The sequence below is a fragment of the Ranitomeya imitator genome, chromosome 6 (assembly GCF_032444005.1).
Source record: "Ranitomeya imitator isolate aRanImi1 chromosome 6, aRanImi1.pri, whole genome shotgun sequence".
NCBI lineage: Eukaryota > Metazoa > Chordata > Amphibia > Anura > Dendrobatidae > Ranitomeya > Ranitomeya imitator.
Window position 1 is genome coordinate 530,959,747 of NC_091287.1, and position 25,258 is coordinate 530,985,004.

General features: G+C 44.3%; 2 protein-coding genes across 7 annotated transcripts in view; one reads left to right on the top strand and one right to left on the bottom strand.

Annotated features, from left to right (window-relative positions):
- The window catches only part of WASHC5 (WASH complex subunit 5), a 92,079-nt gene extending 90,181 nt beyond the window's left edge, over nucleotides 1-1,898 (bottom strand). The window contains exon 1 of one of the 4 annotated variants that reach the window (XM_069731883.1): nucleotides 1,771-1,898. The gene's annotated coding sequence lies outside the window, so the exon portion shown is untranslated. Of the gene's footprint in view, nucleotides 1-1,715 lie in introns of all 4 variants that reach the window. The other 3 variants (XM_069731885.1, XM_069731882.1, XM_069731886.1) reach the window with 3 other exon arrangements.
- Nucleotides 1,898-25,258, top strand: part of NSMCE2 (NSE2 (MMS21) homolog, SMC5-SMC6 complex SUMO ligase) — a 237,070-nt gene continuing 213,709 nt past the window's right edge. For 2 of the 3 annotated variants that reach the window (XM_069731888.1, XM_069731890.1), the window contains exons 1-2: nucleotides 1,898-2,024; nucleotides 3,700-3,851. In XM_069731888.1, the coding sequence (XP_069587989.1) occupies nucleotides 3,713-3,851 (139 nt within the window). In that variant the 5' untranslated portion in view covers nucleotides 1,898-2,024; nucleotides 3,700-3,712. The remainder of the gene's footprint in view (nucleotides 2,025-3,699; nucleotides 3,852-25,258) is intronic. The other variant, XM_069731889.1, reaches the window with a different exon arrangement.

Genomic DNA, 25,258 nt, shown 5'->3' on the forward strand with positions numbered 1-25,258 from the left:
GCACATACAGTCATATAGGACCATATACACACCATATCATAGCACACATCCCCGGGGGCACTAACACATACAGTCATATAGGCCCATATACACACCATATCATAGCACACATCCCCGGGCGGGGGCACATACAGTCATATAGGCCCATATACACACCATATCATAGCACACATCCCCGGGGGCACATACAGTCATATAGGCCCATATACACACCATATCACACCACACATCCCCGGGCGGGGGCACATACAGTCATGTAGGCCCATATACACACCATATCACACCACACATCCCCGGGCGGGGGCACATACAGTCATATAGGCCCATATACACACCATATCATAGCACACATCCCCGGGGGCACTAACACATACAGTCATATAGGCTCATATACACACCATATCATAGCACACATCCCCGGGGGCACATACAGTCATATAGGCCCATATACACACCATATCACACCACACATCCCCGGGCGGGGGCACATACAGTCATATAGGCCCATATACACACCATATCATAGCACACATCCCCGGGGGCACTAACACATACAGTCATATAGGCCCATATACACACCATATCACACCACACATCCCCGGGCGGGGGCACATACAGTCATATAGGCCCATATACACACCATATCACACCACACATCCCCGGGCGGGGGCACATACAGTCATATAGGCTCATATACACACCATATAATAGCACACATCCCCGGGAGGGGGCACATACAGTCATATAGGCCCATATACACACCATATAATAGCACACATCCCCGGGCGGGGGCACATACAGTCATGTAGGCTCATATACACACCATATAATAGCACACATCCCCGGGGGCACTAACACATACAGTCATGTAGGCTCATATACACACCATATCACACCACACATCCCCGGGGGCACATACAGTCATATAGGCCCATATACACACCATATCACACCACACATCCCCGGGCGGGGGCACATACAGTCATATAGGCCCATATACACACCATATCACACCACACATCCCCGGGCGGGGGCACATACAGTCATATAGGCCCATATACACACCATATCACACCACACATCCCCGGGGGCACTAACACATACAGTCATATAGGCTCATATACACACCATATCATAGCACACATCCCCGGGCGGGGGCACATACAGTCATGTAGGCCCATATACACACCATATCATAGCACACATCCCCGGGCGGGGGCACATACAGTCATATAGGCCCATATACACACCATATCACACCACACATCCCCGGGCGGGGGCACATACAGTCATATAGGCCCATATACACACCATATCATAGCACACATCCCCGGGGGCACATACAGTCATATAGGCCCATATACACCAAACCAGACCAGAGAAGGGAGGAGAAGATGCTAAAGCTCTTTTCAGGATATTAAAAGATAACTTTATTATAAAGACAAGCATAATAAATAGCAAATATGACATGAGATAATCGCACAGTCAGATAATGAGGGTAGCGGTGTCCCCACATCCTATTACCACATTATTTGACTGTGCGATTATCTCATAACTTATTGATTATTTTATCTAATATTTGATATTTATTATGCTTGCCTTTAATTGAACCTCAGGATATGCATTATGATGTTCTGCAGCAGCTGGGGCGCTAAACTATCTTGAGGAAGAGTAACACAGCCTCGGGTGCAGACTACAACGCCCAGCATGCTCACAGTCTCCCAGCAGCCAGTGCATGCAGCGTGCACGTCCCCTGTCCTTCCTCCGTACCGGCCCGGTCCCGGCCTCTCTCCTCCGGGCGCCGCTCTCACCGCAGACCCCTCATTCCGGGGCGAAGAAGGAAACCGCTGACATCTCCCCAGTCACGTGACCTGCCTCCCGTCTGTCAGGTGACTGCGGCGCTCACTGGTGACGTCACGGCAGGTCGCGCTCCATAGTCATAGCAACAACCACCAGCCCTGCTGGGGGGCGTGGCCTGAAAGGAAAAGCAGCGCGCGAAGCCGAAGTGTTGTCCTGACAGGCAGGTACTGGAGCACTACAAGTCCCAGCAGGTTATTCTCTCCACGAGTGACAGCTCCTGCGGGATTTTCACCCAACTTTCTTTTCATCCAAGTTGTGTCAGCATGCTCTGATAGTAGAGAGCTGTGTGATTACTGGGGGGAGATGGGAGCTCTGGTGTGATTACTGGGGGAGATGGGAGCTCTGGTGTGATTACTGGGGGAGATGGGAGCTCTGGTGTGATTACTGGGGGGAGATGGGAGCTCTGGGGGGAGATGGGAGCTCTGGTGTGATTACTGGGGGGAGATGGGGGCTTTGGTGTGATTACTGGGGGAGATGGGAGCTCTGGTGTGATTACTGGGGGGAGATGGGGGCTTTGGTGTGATTACTGGGGGAGATGGGAGCTCTGGTGTGATTACTGGGGGAGATGGGAGCTCTGGTGTGATTACTGGGGGAGATGGGAGCTCTGGTGTGATTACTGGGGGGAGATGGGAGCTCTGGTGTGATTACTGGGGGGAGATGGGAGCTCTGGTGTGATTACTGGGGGGAGATGGGAGCTCTGGTGTGATTACTGGGGGGAGATGGGAGCTCTGGTGTGATTACTGGGGGGAGATGGGAGCTCTGGTGTGATTACTGGGGGGAGATGGGAGCTCTGGTGTGATTACTGGGGGAGATGGGAGCTCTGGTGTGATTACTGGGGGGAGATGGGAGCTCTGGTGTGATTACTGGGGGGAGATGGGAGCTCTGGTGTGATTACTGGGGGGAGATGGGAGCTCTGGTGTGATTACTGGGGGGAGATGGGAGCTCTGGTGTGATTACTGGGGGAGATCGGAGCTCTGGTGTGATTACTGGGGGGAGATGGGAGCTCTGGTGTGATTACTGGGGGGAGATGGGAGCTCTGGTGTGATTACTGGGGGGAGATGGGAGCTCTGGTGTGATTACTGGGGGGAGATGGGAGCTCTGGTGTGATTACTGGGGGAGATGGGAGCTCTGGTGTGATTACTGGGGGGAGATGGGAGATCTGGTGTGATTACTGGGGGGAGATGGGAGCTCTGGTGTGATTACTGGGGGAGATGGGAGCGCTGGTGTGATTACTGGGGGAGATGGGAGCTCTGGTGTGATTACTGGGGGGAGATGGGAGCGCTGGTGTGATTACTGAGGGGGAGATGGGAGCGCTGGTGTGATTACTGGGGGAGATGGGAGCGCTGGTGTGATTACTGAGGGGGAGATGGGAGCTCTGGTGTGATTACTGGGGGAGATGGGAGCTCTGGTGTGATTACTGGGGGAGATGGGAGCTCTGGTGTGATTACTGGGGGAGATGGGAGCTCTGGTGTGATTACTGGGGGAGATGGGAGCGCTGGTGTGATTACTGAGGGGGAGATGGGAGCTCTGGTGTGATTACTGGGGGAGATGGGAGCTCTGGTGTGATTACTGGGGGAGATGGGAGCGCTGGTGTGATTACTGGGGGAGATGGGAGCGCTGGTGTGATTACTGGGGGGAGATGGGAGCGCTGGTGTGATTACTGAGGGGGAGATGGGAGCGCTGGTGTGATTACTGGGGGGAGATGGGAGCGCTGGTGTGATTACTGGGGGAGATGGGAGCGCTGGTGTGATTACTGGGGGAGATGGGAGCGCTGGTGTGATTACTGGGGAGAAGGGAGCACAATACATATATTCTTATCCACCTTGTATTGGTTATTAGGTGACCCACAGACATGGCCGCCCACGGGGCATCACTGATCTCCCCCTCGGCCGTAGACAGCCTCCTGTCCTCCTTGAAGAACTGCCAGCCTTATATCGACACAGGAATGGACATCGCCACCGGCGTCGCCCTCGACCTTCTACAGACTGGATGTGAGTTGTAGTTCTGATATTTTACCTTTCTTAGCACATGGGGCAGTTTATTACTATCCAGACGCCATCACCGGGTGCCCTGCTGACAACACGGGGGTAGAAGGTTGGGTGCCGAGCCAGCAACCGCCAAAGGCTGCGGAACATTCAACCTATGAGCTTATGTGTGGTTTAGTCTGAAAATCAGATCTACTGAGGAAGTGAGAAGCTGCGGGTTCATCCGACATTGTCGCCCTAAGCCGATTACATGGGAGACTTGTCAGTGCTGCACTAAGAAGACACTGTGCGGGCTGGGGAGAATGCACATTACATAGGTGGCAGTATTATAGTAGTTATATTCTTGTACATAGGGGCAGTATTATAGTAGTTATGTTCTTGTACATAGGAGCAGTATTATAGTAGTTATATTCTTGTACATAGGAGCAGTATTATAGTAGTTATATTCTTGTACATAGGAGCAGTATTATAGTAGTTATATTCTTGTACATAGGAGGCAGTATTATAGCAGTTATATTCTTGTACACAGGAGCAGTATTATAGTAGTTATATTCTTGTACATAGGAGGCAGTATTATAGTAGTTATATTCTTGTACATAGGAGCAGTATTATAGTAGTTATATTCTTGTACATAGGGGCAGTATTATAGTAGTTATATTCTTGTACATAAGAGCAGTATTATAGTAGTTATATTCTTGTACATAGGAGGCAGTATTATAGCAGTTATATTCTTGTACACAGGAGCAGTATTATAGTAGTTATATTCTTGTACATAGGAGGCAGTATTATAGTAGTTATATTCTTGTACATAGGAGCAGTATTATAGTAGTTATATTCTTGTACATAGGAGCAGTATTATAGTAGTTATGTTCTTGTACATAGGAGGCAGTATTATAGCAGTTATATTCTTGTACACAGGAGCAGTATTATAGTAGTTATATTCTTGTACATAGGAGGCAGTATTATAGTAGTTATATTCTTGTACATAGGAGGCAGTATTATAGCAGTTATATTCTTGTACACAGGAGCACTATTATAGTAGTTATATTCTTGTACATAGGAGCAGTATTATAGTAGTTATATTCTTGTACATAGGAGCAGTATTATAGTAGTTATATTCTTGTACATAGGGGCAGTATTATAGTAGTTATATTCTTGTACATAGGAGCAGTATTATAGTAGTTATATCCTTGTACATAGGAGCAGTATTATAGTAGTTATATTCTTGTACATAGGAGCAGTATTATAGTAGTTATATTCTTGTACATAGGAGCAGTATTATAGTAGTTATATTCTTGTACATAGGGGCAGTATTATAGTAGTTATATTCTTGTACATAGGGGCAGTATTATAGTAGTTATATTCTTGTACATAGGAGCAGTATTATAGCAGTTATATTCTTGTACATAGGAGCAGTATTATAGTAGTTATATTCTTGTACATAGGAGCAGTATTATAGCAGTTATATTCTTGTACATAGGAGCAGTATTATAGCAGTTATATTCTTGTACATAGGAGCAGTATTATAGTAGTTATATTCTTGTACATAGGAGCAGTATTATAGTAGTTATATTCTTGTACATAGGAGCAGTATTATAGTAGTTATATTCTTGTACATAGGGGCAGTATTATAGTAGTTATATTCTTGTATATAGGAGCAGTATTATAGTAGTTATATTCTTGTACATAGGGGGAGTATTATAGCAGTTATATTCTTGTACATAGGGGCAGTATTATAGCAGTTATATTCTTGTACATAGGAGCAGTATTATAGCAGTTATATTCTTGTACATAGGAGCAGTATTATAGCAGTTATATTCTTGTACATAGGAGCAGTATTATAGTAGTTATATTCTTGTACATAGGAGCAGTATTATAGTAGTTATATTCTTGTACATAGGAGCAGTATTATAGTAGTTATATTCTTGTACATAGGAGCAGTATTATAGTAGTTATATTCTTGTACATAGGGGCAGTATTATAGTAGTTATATTCTTGTATATAGGAGCAGTATTATAGTAGTTATATTCTTGTATATAGGAGCAGTATTATAGTAGTTATATTCTTGTACATAGGAGGAGTATTATAGTAGTTATATTCTTGTACATAGGGGCAGTATTATAGCAGTTATATTCTTGTACATAGGGGCAGTATTATAGCAGTTATATTCTTGTACATAGGAGCAGTATTATAGTAGTTATATTCTTGTACATAGGAGCAGTATTATAGTAGTTATATTCTTGTACATAGGAGCAGTATTATAGTAGTTATATTCTTGTACATAGGAGCAGTATTATAGTAGTTATATTCTTGTACATAGGGGCAGTATTATAGTAGTTATGTTCTAGTACATAGGAGCAGTATTATAGTAGTTATGTTCTTGTACATAGGAGCAGTATTATAGTAGTTATGTTCTTGTACACAGGAGCAGTATTATAGTAGTTATATTCTTGTACATAGGAGCAGTATTATAGTAGTTATATTCTTGTACATAGGGAGCAGTATTATAGTAGTTATATTCTTGTACATAGGGGCAGTATTATAGTAGTTATATTCTTGTACATAGGAGCAGTATTATAGTAGTTATATTCTTGTATATAGGAGCAGTATTATAGTAGTTATATTCTTGTACATAGGAGGTGTATTATAGTAGTTATATTCTTGTACATAGGGGCAGTATTATAGTAGTTATATTCTTGTACATAGGAGCAGTATTATAGTAGTTATATTCTTGTACATAGGAGCAGTATTATAGTAGTTATATTCTTGTACATAGGAGCAGTATTATAGTAGTTATATTCTTGTACATAGGAGCAGTATTATAGTAGTTATATTCTTGTACATAGGGGCAGTATTATAGTAGTTATATTCTTGTATATAGGAGCAGTATTATTGTAGTTATATTCTTGTACATAGGGGGAGTATTATAGTAGTTATATTCTTATACATAGGAGCAGTATTATAGTAGTTATATCCTTGTACATAGGAGCAGTATTATAGTAGTTATATTATTGTACATAGGGGCAGTATTATAGTAGTTATATTCTTGTACATAGGATCAGTATTATAGTAGTTATATTCTTGTACATAGGGGCAGTATTATAGTAGTTATATTCTTGTATATAGGAGCAGTATTATAGTAGTTATATTCTTGTACATAGGGGGAGTATTATAGTAGTTATATTCTTATACATAGGAGCAGTATTATAGTAGTTATATCCTTGTACATAGGAGCAGTATTATAGTAGTTATATTATTGTACATAGGGGCAGTATTATAGTAGTTATATCCTTGTACATAGGAGCAGTATTATAGTAGTTATGTTCTTGTACATAGGGGCAGTATTATAGCAGTTATATTCTTGTACATAGGAGCAGTATTATAGTAGTTATATCCTTGTACATAGGAGCAGTATTATAGTAGTTATATTATTGTACATAGGGGCAGTATTATAGTAGTTATATCCTTGTACATAGGAGCAGTATTATAGTAGTTATATTCTTGTACATAGGAGCAGTATTATAGTAGTTATATTATTGTACATAGGGGCAGTATTATAGCAGTTATCTTCTTGTACATAGGAGCAGTATTATAGCAGTTATCTTCTTGTACATAGGAGCAGTATTATAGTAGTTATATTCTTGTACATAGGGGCAGTATTATAGTAGTTATATCCTTGTACATAGGGGCAGTATTATAGCAGTTATATTCTTGTACATAGGAGCAGTATTATAGTAGTTATATTATTGTACATAGGGGCAGTATTATAGCAGTTATATTCTTGTACATAGGGGCAGTATTTTTATATACCTTGCTTGCACTTCCGTGTATCCTTCCGGATTGCTGGCTTTGCTGTGCCTGCCCTTCTGTGACGCAGCTTTGTAGAGTGCTCAGTTGGGTATAGCGGCACGGCCATGCTGCTGGTCCAAACTGTCTCCGACCAGGAGTGCGGTGTGTTTAGGGTGCTGGCGGTTGGGGAGTGAAGCTGCTGAAGAAATAACTTGGGGGAGCAATGATTGAATATGTGAGGCAGAACCTGCTGCATTAGACCATGGAGTGCCGCCCTCAGGGGATTCCGCTGATCCAGTAATATGTTTAGGAGGGTGTCACATATGATATTGATCTAAGACGGACATGGCTGTTTTTATGTTTTGCTTACACTCGGTGCACATAAAACGTGTGTATGTGAACAAGCAAATAGAGGAAAATGGGTGTAAGTGCTACATGTGAAAGCCTAGATCTGAAGTGTATGTGACTCATGTCTGGTTTTGGTTTTCACATTTTGCCACTACAGTACTTTTTTATTAATTGCATTTTTCTCTGGTATTTGTAAGTTATTATTTATAAACTAGTGGCCCGATTCTAACGCATCGGGTATTCTAGAATATGCATGTCCACGTAGTATATTGCCCAGCCACATAGTATATTGCCCAGCTCACGTAGTATACAGCCCAGCCACGTAGTATATTGCCCAGCTCACGTAGTATACAGCCCAGCCACATAGTATATTGCCCAGCACACGTAGTATATTGCCCAGCACACGTAGTATATTGCCCAGCTCATGTAGTATATTGCCCAGCCACGTAGTATATTGCCCAGCACACGTAGTATATTGCCCAGCACACGTAGTATATTGCCCAGCCACGTAGTATATTGCCCAGCTCATGTAGTATATTGCCCAGCCACGTAGTATATTGCCCAGCTCATGTAGTATATTGCCCAGCCACGTAGTATATTGCCCAGCACACGTAGTATATTGCCCAGCACACGTAGTATATTGCCCAGCCACGTAGTATATTGCCCAGCACACGTAGTATATTGCCCAGCACACGTAGTATATTGCCCAGCACACGTAGTATATTGCCCAGCACACGTAGTATATTGCCCAGCACACGTAGTATATTGCCCAGCACACGTAGTATATTGCCCAGCACACGTAGTATATTGCCCAGCACACGTAGTATATTGCCCAGCACACGTAGTATATTGCCCAGCACACGTAGTATATTGCCCAGCTCACGTAGTATATTGCCCAGCTCACGTAGTATATTGCCCAGCACACGTAGTATATTGCCCAGCACACGTAGTATATTGCCCAGCACACGTAGTATATTGCCCAGCACACGTAGTATATTGCCCAGCACACGTAGTATATTGCCCAGTCACGTAGTATATTGCCCAGCACACGTAGTATATTGCCCAGCACACGTAGTATATTGCCCAGCACACGTAGTATATTGCCCAGCCACGTAGTATATTGCCCAGCACACGTAGTATATTGCCCAGTCACGTAGTATATTGTACAGGCACGTAGTATATTGCCCAGCACACGTAGTATATTGCCCAGCACACGTAGTATATTGCCCAGCACACGTAGTATATTGCCCAGTCACGTAGTATATTGCCCAGCACACGTAGTATATTGCCCAGCACACGTAGTATATTGCCCAGCACACGTAGTATATTGCCCAGCACACGTAGTATATTGCCCAGCACACGTAGTATATTGCCCAGCACACGTAGTATATTGCCCAGCACACGTAGTATATTGCCCAGCACACGTAGTATATTGGACAGTCACGTAGTATATTGCCCAGCACACGTAGTATATTGCCCAGCACACGTAGTATATTGCCCAGCACACGTAGTATATTGCCCAGCACACGTAGTATATTGCCCAGTCACGTAGTATATTGTACAGGCACGTAGTATATTGCCCAGCACACGTAGTATATTGCCCAGCACACGTAGTATATTGCCCAGCCACGTAGTATATTGCCCAGCACACGTAGTATATTGCCCAGTCACGTAGTATATTGTACAGGCACGTAGTATATTGCCCAGCTCACGTAGTATATTGCCCAGCACACGTAGTATATTGCCCAGCACACGTAGTATATTGCCCAGCACACGTAGTATATTGCCCAGCCACGTAGTATATTGCCCAGCACACGTAGTATATTGCCCAGCACACGTAGTATATTGCCCAGCACACGTAGTATATTGCCCAGCACACGTAGTATATTGCCCAGCCACGTAGTATATTGCCCAGCACACGTAGTATATTGCCCAGCACACGTAGTATATTGCCCAGCACACGTAGTATATTGCCCAGCACACGTAGTATATTGCCCAGCCACGTAGTATATTGCCCAGCACACGTAGTATATTGCCCAGTCACGTAGTATATTGTACAGGCACGTAGTATATTGCCCAGCACACGTAGTATATTGCCCAGCACACGTAGTATATTGCCCAGCACACGTAGTATATTGCCCAGCCACGTAGTATATTGCCCAGCACACGTAGTATATTGCCCAGCACACGTAGTATATTGCCCAGCCACGTAGTATATTGCCCAGCACACGTAGTATATTGCCCAGCACACGTAGTATATTGCCCAGCACACGTAGTATATTGCCCAGCACACGTAGTATATTGCCCAGCACACGTAGTATATTGCCCAGCACACGTAGTATATTGCCCAGCACACGTAGTATATTGCCCAGCTCACGTAGTATATTGCCCAGCACACGTAGTATATTGCCCAGCACACGTAGTATATTGCCCAGCTCACGTAGTATATTGCCCAGCACACGTAGTATATTGCCCAGCTCACGTAGTATATTGCCCAGCACACGTAGTATATTGCCCAGCACACGTAGTATATTGCCCAGCACACGTAGTATATTGCCCAGCACACGTAGTATATTGCCCAGCACACGTAGTATATTGCCCAGCACACGTAGTATATTGCCCAGCTCACGTAGTATATTGCCCAGCACACGTAGTATATTGCCCAGCACACGTAGTATATTGCCCAGCTCACGTAGTATATTGCCCAGCACACGCAGTATATTGCCCAGCACACGTAGTATATTGCCCAGCACACGTAGTATATTGCCCAGCACACGTAGTATATTGCCCAGCACACGTAGTATATTGCCCAGCACACGTAGTATATTGCCCAGCACACGTAGTATATTGCCCAGCACACGTAGTATATTGCCCAGCACACGTAGTATATTGCCCAGCACACGTAGTATATTGCCCAGCACACGTAGTATATTGCCCAGCTCACGTAGTATATTGCCCAGCACACGTAGTATATTGCCCAGCTCACGTAGTATATTGCCCAGCACACGTAGTATATTGCCCAGCACACGTAGTATATTGCCCAGCACACGTAGTATATTGCCCAGCACACGTAGTATATTGCCCAGCACACGTAGTATATTGCCCAGCACACGTAGTATATTGCCCAGCACACGTAGTATATTGCCCAGTCACGTAGTATATTGTACAGTCACGTAGTATATTGCCCAGCACACGTAGTATATTGCCCAGCCACGTAGTATATTGCACAGCACACGTAGTATATTGCCCAGCACACGTAGTATATTGCCCAGTCACGTAGTATATTGTACAGTCACGTAGTATATTGCCCAGCACACGTAGTATATTGCCCAGCTCACGTAGTATATTGCCCAGCTCACGTAGTATATTGCCCAGTCACGTAGTATATTGTACAGTCACGTAGTATATTGCCCAGCACACGTAGTATATTGCCCAGCACACGTAGTATATTGCCCAGCACACGTAGTATATTGCCCAGCACACGTAGTATATTGCCCAGTCACGTAGTATATTGTACAGTCACGTAGTATATTGCCCAGCACACGTAGTATATTGCCCAGCACACGTAGTATATTGCCCAGCACACGTAGTATATTGCCCAGCACACGTAGTATATTGCCCAGCTCACGTAGTATACAGCCCAGCCACGTAGTATATTGCCCAGCACACGTAGTATATTGCCCAGCACACGTAGTATATTGCCCAGCACACGTAGTATATTGCCCAGCTCACGTAGTATATTGCCCAGCTCACGTAGTATATTGCCCAGCTCACGTAGTATATTGCCCAGCACACGTAGTATATTGCCCAGCTCACGTAGTATATTGCCCAGCACACGTAGTATATTGCCCAGCTCACGTAGTATATTGCCCAGCTCACGTAGTATATTGCCCAGCTCACGTAGTATATTGCCCAGCACACGTAGTATATTGCCCAGCTCACGTAGTATATTGCCCAGCACACGTAGTATATTGCCCAGCACACGTAGTATATTGCCCAGCACACGTAGTATATTGCCCAGCACACGTAGTATATTGCCCAGTCACGTAGTATATTGCACAGTCACGTAGTATATTGACCAGCACACGTAGTATATTGCCCAGCACACGTAGTATATTGCACAGCCACGTAGTATATTGCCCAGTCACGTAGTATATTGTACAGCCACGTAGTATATTGCACAGCACACGTAGTATATTGCCCAGCACACGTAGTATATTGCCCAGCACACGTAGTATATTGCCCAGCACACGTAGTATATTGCCCAGCACACGTAGTATATTGCCCAGCACACGTAGTATATTGCCCAGCACACGTAGTATATTGCCCAGCACACGTAGTATATTGCCCAGCACACGTAGTATATTGCCCAGTCACGTAGTATATTGTACAGTCACGTAGTATATTGCCCAGCACACGTAGTATATTGCCCAGCACACGTAGTATATTGCCCAGCACACGTAGTATATTGCCCAGCACACGTAGTATATAGCCCAGTCACGTAGTATATTGCCCAGCACACGTAGTATATTGCCCAGTCACGTAGTATATTGTACAGTCACGTAGTATATTGCCCAGCACACGTAGTATATTGCCCAGCACACGTAGTATATTGCCCAGCACACGTAGTATATTGCCCAGCACACGTAGTATATTGCCCAGCACACGTAGTATATTGCCCAGCTCACGTAGTATACAGCCCAGCCACGTAGTATATTGCCCAGCACACGTAGTATATTGCCCAGCACACGTAGTATATTGCCCAGCACACGTAGTATATTGCCCAGCTCACGTAGTATATTGCCCAGCTCACGTAGTATATTGCCCAGCTCACGTAGTATATTGCCCAGCTCACGTAGTATATTGCCCAGCACACGTAGTATATTGCCCAGCTCACGTAGTATATTGCCCAGCTCACGTAGTATATTGCCCAGCTCACGTAGTATATTGCCCAGCACACGTAGTATATTGCCCAGCTCACGTAGTATATTGCCCAGCACACGTAGTATATTGCCCAGCTCACGTAGTATATTGCCCAGCACACGTAGTATATTGCCCAGCTCACGTAGTATATTGCCCAGCTCACGTAGTATATTGCCCAGCTCACGTAGTATATTGCCCAGCACACGTAGTATATTGCCCAGCTCACGTAGTATATTGCCCAGCTCACGTAGTATATTGCCCAGCTCACGTAGTATATTGCCCAGCACACGTAGTATATTGCCCAGTCACGTAGTATATTGTACAGTCACGTAGTATATTGCCCAGTCACGTAGTATATTGCCCAGCACACGTAGTATATTGCCCAGTCACGTAGTATATTGTACAGTCACGTAGTATATTGCCCAGTCACGTAGTATATTGCCCAGCACACGTAGTATATTGCCCAGCACACGTAGTATATTGCCCAGCACACGTAGTATATTGCCCAGCACACGTAGTATATTGCCCAGCACACGTAGTATATTGCCCAGTCACGTAGTATATTGCACAGTCACGTAGTATATTGACCAGCACACGTAGTATATTGCCCAGCACACGTAGTATATTGCACAGCCACGTAGTATATTGCCCAGTCACGTAGTATATTGTACAGCCACGTAGTATATTGCACAGCACACGTAGTATATTGCCCAGCACACGTAGTATATTGCCCAGCACACGTAGTATATTGCCCAGCACACGTAGTATATTGCCCAGCACACGTAGTATATTGCCCAGCACACGTAGTATATTGCCCAGCTCACGTAGTATATTGCCCAGCTCACGTAGTATATTGCCCAGCACACGTAGTATATTGCCCAGCACACGTAGTATATTGCCCAGCTCACGTAGTATATTGCCCAGCTCACGTAGTATATTGCCCAGCTCACGTAGTATATTGCCCAGCACACGTAGTATATTGCCCAGCACACGTAGTATATTGCCCAGCTCACGTAGTATATTGCCCAGTCACGTAGTATATTGCCCAGCACACGTAGTATATTGCCCAGCTCACGTAGTATATTGCCCAGCACACGTAGTATATTGCCCAGCACACGTAGTATATTGCCCAGCTCACGTAGTATATTGCCCAGCACACGTAGTATATTGCCCAGCTCACGTAGTATATTGCCCAGTCACGTAGTATATTGCCCAGCACACGTAGTATATTGCACAGTCACGTAGTATATTGCCCAGCACACGTAGTATATTGCCCAGTCACGTAGTATATTGCACAGTCACGTAGTATATTGCCCAGCACACGTAGTATATTGCCCAGCACACGTAGTATATTGCCCAGCCACGTAGTATATTGCCCAGCACACGTAGTATATTGCCCAGTCACGTAGTATATTGTACAGGCACGTAGTATATTGCCCAGCTCACGTAGTATATTGCCCAGCACACGTAGTATATTGCCCAGCACACGTAGTATATTGCCCAGCACACGTAGTATATTGCCCAGCACACGTAGTATATTGCCCAGCACACGTAGTATATTGCCCAGCACACGTAGTATATTGCCCAGCACACGTAGTATATTGCCCAGCACACGTAGTATATTGCCCAGCACACGTAGTATATTGCCCAGCACACGTAGTATATTGCCCAGCTCACGTAGTATATTGCCCAGCTCACGTAGTATATTGCCCAGCTCACGTAGTATATTGCCCAGCACACGTAGTATATTGCCCAGCACACGTAGTATATTGCCCAGCACACGTAGTATATTGCCCAGCACACGTAGTATATTGCCCAGTCACGTAGTATATTGGACAGTCACGTAGTATATTGCCCAGCACACGTAGTATATTGCCCAGCACACGTAGTATATTGCCCAGCACACGTAGTATATTGCCCAGCACACGTAGTATATTGCCCAGCCACGTAGTATATTGCCCAGTCACGTAGTATATTGTACAGGCACGTAGTATATTGCCCAGCTCACGTAGTATATTGCCCAGCACACGTAGTATATTGCCCAGCACACGTAGTATATTGCCCAGCACACGTAGTATATTGCCCAGCCACGTAGTATATTGCCCAGCACACGTAGTATATTGCCCAGCACACGTAGTATATTGCCCAGCACACGTAGTATATTGCCCAGCCACGTAGTATATTGCCCAGCACACGTAGTATATTGCCCAGTCACGTAGTATATTGTACAGGCACGTAGTATATTGCCCAGCACACGTAGTATATTGCCCAGCACACGTAGTATATTGCCCAGCACACGTAGTATATTGCCCAGCCACGTAGTATATTGCCCAGCACACGTAGTATATTGCCCAGCACACGTAGTATATTGCCCAGCCACGTAGTATATTGCCCAGCACACGTAGTATATTGCCCAGCACACGTAGTATATTGCCCAGCACACGTAGTATATTGCCCAGCACACGTAGTATATTGCCCAGCACACGTAGTATATTGCCCAGCACACGTAGTATATTGCCCAGCACACGTAGTATATTGCCCAGCACACGTAGTATATTGCCCAGCACACGTAGTATATTGCCCAGCACACGTAGTATATTGCCCAGCACACGTAGTATATTGCCCAGCACACGTAGTATATTGCCCAGCACACGTAGTATATTGCCCAGCACACGTAGTATATTGCCCAGCACACGTAGTATATTGCCCAGCACACGTAGTATATTGCCCAGCACACGTAGTATATTGCCCAGCACACGTAGTATATTGCCCAGCACACGTAGTATATTGCCCAGCACACGTAGTATATTGCCCAGCACACGTAGTATATTGCCCAGCACACGTAGTATATTGCCCAGTCACGTAGTATATTGTACAGTCACGTAGTATATTGCCCAGCACACGTAGTATATTGCCCAGCACACGTAGTATATTGCCCAGCACACGTAGTATATTGCCCAGCACACGTAGTATATTGCCCAGTCACGTAGTATATTGTACAGTCACGTAGTATATTGCCCAGCACACGTAGTATATTGCCCAGCACACGTAGTATATTGCCCAGCACACGTAGTATATTGCCCAGCTCACGTAGTATATTGCCCAGCTCACGTAGTATATTGCCCAGCTCACGTAGTATATTGCCCAGCACACGTAGTATATTGCCCAGCTCACGTAGTATATTGCCCAGCACACGTAGTATATTGCCCAGCTCACGTAGTATATTGCCCAGCTCACGTAGTATATTGCCCAGCTCACGTAGTATATTGCCCAGCACACGTAGTATATTGCCCAGCTCACGTAGTATATTGCCCAGCACACGTAGTATATTGCCCAGCACACGTAGTATATTGCCCAGCACACGTAGTATATTGCCCAGCACACGTAGTATATTGCCCAGTCACGTAGTATATTGCACAGTCACGTAGTATATTGACCAGCACACGTAGTATATTGCCCAGCACACGTAGTATATTGCACAGCCACGTAGTATATTGCCCAGTCACGTAGTATATTGTACAGCCACGTAGTATATTGCACAGCACACGTAGTATATTGCCCAGCACACGTAGTATATTGCCCAGCACACGTAGTATATTGCCCAGCACACGTAGTATATTGCCCAGCACACGTAGTATATTGCCCAGCACACGTAGTATATTGCCCAGCACACGTAGTATATTGCCCAGCACACGTAGTATATTGCCCAGCACACGTAGTATATTGTCCAGCACACGTAGTATATTGCCCAGTCACGTAGTATATTGCACAGTCACGTAGTATATTGCCCAGCACACGTAGTATATTACCCAGCACACGTAGTATATTGCCCAGCACACGTAGTATATTGCCCAGCACACGTAGTATATTGCCCAGCACACGTAGTATATTGCCCAGTCACGTAGTATATTGTACAGTCACGTAGTATATTGCCCAGCACACGTAGTATATTGCCCAGCACACGTAGTATACAGCCCAGCCACGTAGTATATTGCCCAGCACACGTAGTATATTGCCCAGCACACGTAGTATATTGCCCAGCACACGTAGTATATTGCCCAGCACACGTAGTATATTGCCCAGCTACGTAGTATATTGCCCAGCTCACGTAGTATATTGCCCAGCTCACGTAGTATATTGCCCAGCTCACGTAGTATATTGCCCAGCACACGTAGTATATTGCCCAGCTCACGTAGTATATTGCCCAGCTCACGTAGTATATTGCCCAGCTCACGTAGTATATTGCCCAGCTCACGTAGTATATTGCCCAGCACACGTAGTATATTGCCCAGCTCACGTAGTATATTGCCCAGCTCACGTAGTATATTGCCCAGCTCACGTAGTATATTGCCCAGCTCACGTAGTATATTGCCCAGCACACGTAGTATATTGCCCAGCTCACGTAGTATATTGCCCAGCTCACGTAGTATATTGCCCAGCTCACGTAGTATATTGCCCAGCACACGTAGTATATTGCCCAGCTCACGTAGTATATTGCCCAGCACACGTAGTATATTGCCCAGCACACGTAGTATATTGCCCAGCACACGTAGTATATTGCCCAGCACACGTAGTATATTGACCAGCACACGTAGTATATTGCCCAGTCACGTAGTATATTGCACAGTCACGTAGTATATTGACCAGCACACGTAGTATATTGCCCAGCACACGTAGTATATTGCACAGCCACGTAGTATATTGCCCAGTCACGTAGTATATTGCCCAGCACACGTAGTATATTGCCCAGCACACGTAGTATATTGCCCAGCACACGTAGTATATTGCCCAGCACACGTAGTATATTGCCCAGCACACGTAGTATATTGCCCAGCACACGTAGTATATTGCCCAGCTCACGTAGTATATTGCCCAGCACACGTAGTATATTGCCCAGCACACGTAGTATATTGCCCAGCTCACGTAGTATATTGCCCAGCTCACGTAGTATATTGCCCAGCTCACGTAGTATATTGCCCAGCTCACGTAGTATATTGCCCAGCACACGTAGTATATTGCCCAGCACACGTAGTATATTGCCCAGCTCACGTAGTATATTGCCCAGTCACGTAGTATATTGCCCAGCACACGTAGTATATTGCCCAGCTCACGTAGTATATTGCCCAGCACACGTAGTATATTGCCCAGCTCACGTAGTATATTGCCCAGCTCACGTAGTATATTGCCCAGCACACGTAGTATATTGCCCAGCTCACGTAGTATATTGCCCAGTCACGTAGTATATTGCCCAGCACACGTAGTATATTGCACAGCCACGTAGTATATTGCCCAGCACACGTAGTATATTGCCCAGTCACGTAGTATATTGCACAGTCACGTAGTATATTGCCCAGTCACGTAGTATATTGCCCAGCACACGTAGTATATTGCACAGCCACGTAGTATATTGCCCAGCACACGTAGTATATTGCCCAGTCACGTAGTATATTGCACAGTCACGTAGTATATTGCCCAGTCACGTAGTATATTGCCCAGTCACGTAGTATATTGCACAGTCACGTAGTATATTGCCCGGCCACGTAGTATATTGCCCAGCCACGTAGTATATTGCCCAGCACACGTAGTATATTGCCCAGTCACGTAGTATATTGTACAGCCACGTAGTATATTGCCCAGCACACGTAGTATATTGCCCAGCACACGTAGTATATTGCCCAGCTCACGTAGTATATTGCCCAGTCACGTAGTATATTGCCCAGCACACGTAGTATATTGCCCAGCTCACGTAGTATATTGCCCAGCACCCGTAGTATATTGCCCAGCACACGTAGTATATTGCCCAGCTCACGTAGTATATTGCCCAGCACACGTAGTATATTGCCCAGCTCACGTAGTATATTGCCCAGCCACGTAGTATATTGCCCAGCACACGTAGTATATTGCCCAGCTCACGTAGTATATTGCCCAGTCACGTAGTATATTGCCCAGCACACGTAGTATATTGCACAGCCACGTAGTATATTGCCCAGCACACGTAGTATATTGCCCAGTCACGTAGTATATTGCACAGTCACGTAGTATATTGCCCAGCACACGTAGTATATTGCCCAGTCACGTAGTATATTGGACAGTCACGTAGTATATTGCCCAGCTCACGTAGTATATTGCCCAGTCACGTAGTATATTGCCCAGCACACGTAGTATATTGCCCAGTCACGTAGTATATTGCACAGTCACGTAGTATATTGCCCAGCACACGTAGTATATTGCCCAGCACACGTAGTATATTGCCCAGTCACGTAGTATATTGTACAGCCACGTAGTATATTGCCCAGCACACGTAGTATATTGCACAGCCACGTAGTATATTGCCCAGCTCACGTAGTATATTGCACAGCCCATGTAGTATATAGCAATGTGGGTATCATATCCCTGTGAAAAAAAAGAATTAAAATAAAAAATAGTTATATACTCGCCTTCCGTTGGCCCCCGGATCCAGGAAGCGTTTACCGATGCTCCTCGCGACGCACAGGTCTCAAGAGTTCATTGCGGTCTCGCGAGATGATGACGTAGTGGTCTCACATTCATCAGTGGTCCCATCGGGACTTTCTTCCAAACACACTGCAAAATGGCAGTCAGGCGTTTACTAGCAAATTCTGCACAACAGAGAACATGATGACTGCCAGCACCATTATACTCTGCCAACCCGATGCTCATGCTACTCAGTCCTGCACACATTCTCCCATGATTTTAAAGAGGTATCCAAATATACGTATGAATATATACAGTACAGACCAAAGGTTTGGACACACCTTCTCATTTAAAGATTTTTCTGTATTTTCTGTATTTTCATGACTATGAAAATTGTGCATTCACACTGAAGGCATCAAAACTATGAATTAACACATGTGGAATTATATACTTAACAAAAAAGTGTGAAATAACTGAAAATATGTCTTATATTCTAGGTTCTTCAAAGTAGCCACCTTTTGCTTTGATGACTGCTTTGCACACTATTGGCATTCTCTTGATGAGCTTCAAGAGGTAGTCACCGGGAATGGTTTTCACTTCACAGGTGTGCCCTGTCAGGTTTAATAAGTGGGATTTCTTGCCTTATAAATGGGGTTGGGACCATCAGTTGTGTTGTGCAGAAGTCTGGTGGATACACAGCTGATAGTCCTACTGAATAGACTGTTAGAATTTGTATTATGGCAAGAAAAAAGCAGCTAAGTAAAGAAAAACAAGTGGCCATCGTTACTCTAAGAAATGAAGGTCAGTCAGTCCGAAAATTGGGAAAACTTTGAAAGTGTCTCCAAGTGCAGTGGCAAAAACCATCAAGCGCTAGAAAGAAACTGGCTCACATGAGGAACGCCCCGGGAAAGGAAGACCAAGAGTCACCTCTGCTTCTGAGGATAAGTTTATCCGAGTCACCAGCCTCAGAAGTCGCAGGTTAACAGCAGCTCAGATTAGAGACCAGGTCAATGCCACACAGAGTTCTAGCAGCAGACACATCTCTACAACAACTGTTAAGAGGAGACTTTGTGCAGCAGGCCTTCATGGTAAAATAGCTGCTAGGAAACCACTGCTAAGGACAGGCAACAAGCAGAAGAGACTTGTTTGGGCTAAAGAACACAAGGAATGGACATTAGACCAGTGGAAATCAGTGCTTTGGTCTGATGAGTCCAAATTTGAGATCTTTGGTTCCAACCACCGTGTCTTTGTGCGACGCAGAAAAGGTGAGCGGATGGACTCTACATGCCTGGTTCCCACCGTGAAGCATGGAGGAGGAGGTGTGATGGTGTGGGGGGGCTTTGCTGGTGACACTGTTGGGGATTTATTCAAAATTGAAAGCATACTGAACCAGCATGGCTACCACAGCATCTTGCAGCGGCATGCTATTCCATCCAGTTTGCGTTTAGTTGGACCATCATTTATTTTTCAACAGGACAATGACCCCAAACACACCTCCAGGCTGTGTAAGGGCTATTTGGCCAAGAAGGAGAGTGATGGGGTGCTACGCCAGATGACCTGGCCTCCACAGTCACCAGACCAGAACCCAATCGAGATGGTTTGGGGTGAGCTGGACCGCAGAGTGAAGGCAAAAGGGCCAACAAGTGCTAAGCATCTCTGGGAACTCCTCCAAGATTGTTGGAAGACCATTCCCGGTGACTACCTCTTGAAGCTCATCAAGAGAATGCCAACAGTGCAAAGCAGTCATCAAAGCAAAAGGTGGCTACTTTGAGGAACCTAGAATATAAGACATAATTTCAGTTGTTTCACACTTTTGTGTTAAGTATATAATTCCACGTGTGTTAATTCATAGTTTTGATGCCTTCAGTGTGAATGTACAATTTTCATAGTCATGAAAATACAGAAAATACAGAAAAATCTTTAAATGTGAAGGTGTGTCCAAACTTTTGGTCTGTACTGTGTATATACCGTATATATATATATATATATATATATATATATATATATACATACATACATACATATATATATATATATATATATATATATATATATATATATATATATATATATATGTATATATATGTATATATATGTATATATATATATGTATATATATATATAATGTGTGTGTATATTAATAAAACATACAATCATTTATTTGCCGTTAGTTACCTTTCTAAGTTGATGGCCGGACGCTAATCCAAATGCTGTTATTCCATTATATTACCAGACACCTTGCAGTTCAGAGACTGCTTCATATGCCACCTGGTGGTAGAGTTAGGGAATTGCAGGATAATTATTTTTTACAGTTCAGTCATTAATGCGCATTATCTTGTCAGAATAATTTGCTGCTCCTGTTTAACAATCACCACATCATAGATGAGTACAGGATCAGTAATGTAATGTATGTACACAGTGACTGCACCAGCAGAATAGTGAGTGCAGCTCTGGGGTATAATACAGGATGTAACTCAGGATAAGTAATGTAATGTATGTACACAGTGACTGCACCAGCAGAATAGTGAGTGCAGCTCTGGGGTATAATACAGGATGTAACTCAGGATCAGTAATGTAATGTATGTACACAGTGACTGCACCAGCAGAATAGTGAGTGCAGCTCTGGGGTATAATACAGGATGTAACTCAGGATCAGTAATGTAATGTATGTACACAGTGACTGCACCAGCAGAATAGTGAGTGCAGCTCTGGGGTATAATACAGGATGTAACTCAGGATAAGTAATGTAATGTATGTACACAGTGACTGCACCAGCAGAATAGTGAGTGCAGCTCTGGGGTATAATACAGGATGTAACTCAGGATCAGTAATGTAATGTATGTACACAGTGACTGCACCAGCAGAATAGTGAGTGCAGCTCTGGGGTATAATACAGGATGTAACTCAGGATCAGTAATGTATGTACACAGTGACTGCACCAGCAGAATAGTGAGTGCAGCTCTGGAGTATAATACAGGATGTAACTCAGGATCAGTAATGTAATGTAATGTATGTACACAGTGACTGCACCAGCAGAATAGTGAGTGCAGCTCTGGAGTATAACACAGGATGTAACTCAGGATCAGTAATGTAATGTATGTACACAGTGACTGCACCAGCAGAATAGTGAGTGCAGCTCTGGGGTATAATACAGGATGTAACTCAGGATCAGTAATGTATGTACACAGTGACGGCACCAGCAGAATAGTGAGTGCAGCTCTGGAGTATAATACAGGATGTAACTCAGGATCAGTAATGTAATGTATGTGCACAGTGACTGCACCAGCAGAATAGTGAGCGCAGCTCTGGGGTATAATACAGGATGTAACTCAGGATCAGTAATGTAATGTATGTACACAGTGACTGCACCAGCAGAATAGTGAGCGCAGCTCTGGGGTATAATACAGGATGTAACTCAGGATCAGTAATGTAATGTATGTACACAGTGACTGCACCAGCAGAATAGTGAGTGCAGCTCTGGGGTATAATACAGGATGTAACTCAGGATCAGTAATGTAATGTATGTACACAGTGACTGCACCAGCAGAATAGTGAGTGCAGCTCTGGGGTATAATACAGGATGTAACTCAGGATCAGTAATGTATGTACACAGTGACTGCACCAGCAGAATAGTGAGTGCAGCTCTGGAGTATAATACAGGATGTAACTCAGGATCAGTAATGTAATGTATGTACACAGTGACTGCACCAGCAGAATAGTGAGTGCAGCTCTGGAGTATAACACAGGATGTAACTCAGGATCAGTAATGTAATGTATGTACACAGTGACTGCACCAGCAGAATAGTGAGTGCAGCTCTGGGGTATAATACAGGATGTAACTCAGGATCAGTAATGTATGTACACAGTGACGGCACCAGCAGAATAGTGAGTGCAGCTCTGGAGTATAATACAGGATGTAACTCAGGATCAGTAATGTAATGTATGTGCACAGTGACTGCACCAGCAGAATAGTGAGCGCAGCTCTGGAGTATAACACAGGATGTAACTCAGGATCAGTAATGTAATGTATGTGCACAGTGACTGCACCAGCAGAATAGTGAGCGCAGCTCTGGGGTATAATACAGGATGTAACTCAGGATCAGTAATGTAATGTATGTACACAGTGACTGCACCAGCAGAATAGTGAGCGCAGCTCTGGGGTATAATACAGGATGTAACTCAGGATCAGTAATGTAATGTATGTACACAGTGACTGCACCAGCAGAATAGTGAGTGCAGCTCTGGGGTATAATACAGGATGTAACTCAGGATCAGTAATGTAATGTATGTACACAGTGACTGCACCAGCAGAATAGTGAGTGCAGCTCTGGGGTATAATACAGGATGTAACTCAGGATCAGTAATGTATGTACACAGTGACTGCACCAGCAGAATAGTGAGTGCAGCTCTGGAGTATAATACAGGATGTAACTCAGGATCAGTAATGTAATGTATGTACACAGTGACTGCACCAGCAGAATAGTGAGTGCAGCTCTGGAGTATAACACAGGATGTAACTCAGGATCAGTAATGTAATGTATGTACACAGTGACTGCACCAGCAGAATAGTGAGTGCAGCTCTGGGGTATAATACAGGATGTAACTCAGGATCAGTAATGTATGTACACAGTGACGGCACCAGCAGAATAGTGAGTGCAGCTCTGGAGTATAATACAGGATGTAACTCAGGATCAGTAATGTAATGTATGTGCACAGTGACTGCACCAGCAGAATAGTGAGCGCAGCTCTGGAGTATAACACAGGATGTAACTCAGGATCAGTAATGTAATGTATGTACACAGTGACTGCACCAGCAGAATAGTGAGTGCAGCTCTGGGGTATAATACAGGATGTAACTCAGGATCAGTAATGTATGTACACAGTGACTGCACCAGCAGAATAGTGAGTGCAGCTCTGGGGTATAATACAGGATGTAACTCAGGATCAGTAATGTAATGTATGTACACAGTGACTGCACCAGCAGAATAGTGAGTGCAGCTCTGGAGTATAATACAGGATGTAACTCAGGATCAGTAATGTAATGTATGTACACAGTGACTGCACCAGCAGAATAGTGAGTGCAGCTCTGGGGTATAATACAGGATGTAACTCAGGATCAGTAATGTAATGTATGTACACAGTGACTGCACCAGCAGAATAGCGAGTACAGCTCTGGTCAGTGATGTACAGTACTGTGCCAAAAGTATTAGGTAGATGTGGAATAAATGCTGCACAGTAAGAATGTTTAAAGAACAGAAGTATTGCTGTTTAAAAAGAAAAAAAGTTAACAAAATGCAAAGTGAGCAAAAGAGAAACGTAAATTAATGTCTAGTGGCCACTTTTTGTCTCTTTCACGTCTTCTCGGTACATTTTCACACAATGTTTAAGGAACTCGGCAGGAGATTGTTCCAAACATCTTGGAGAGCTGACCCCAGATCCTCTGTGGATGTCACTTGTCCAGATCCTTCTGTCTCTTCATGTGATCCCAGACAGACTGGATGATGTGAGATCAGAACTCTGTGGGGTCGGATCATCACTTCCAGGACTCCTCGTTTTTCTTACTGACATTGGCCGTATTTTGGGGGTCGTACTTCTGCTGCAGAATGTATTTTGGAGCCAATCCGACTCCTCCCTGATGGTATTACATGATGGATAAGTATATGCATATATTTCTGAACATTGAGGACACCATTAATCCTGATTAAATACCGGGTCCTTGCTTTTAGTGCTATTCGCTGGTTGTTTGGGGTCTTTGTATGAATTTTGAGTCAATGAGATGGCTCCCTGATTCCAAATATTGATGGGATTTAGATTTCTTTTTCTTTGTTAATTTAGTTTGCATTTTATTTAATATTTTATTTTATTAATTTGGTAGTTATTTTTATTAACACTTCTATTTTTTAATGAATTCTTACTTTGGA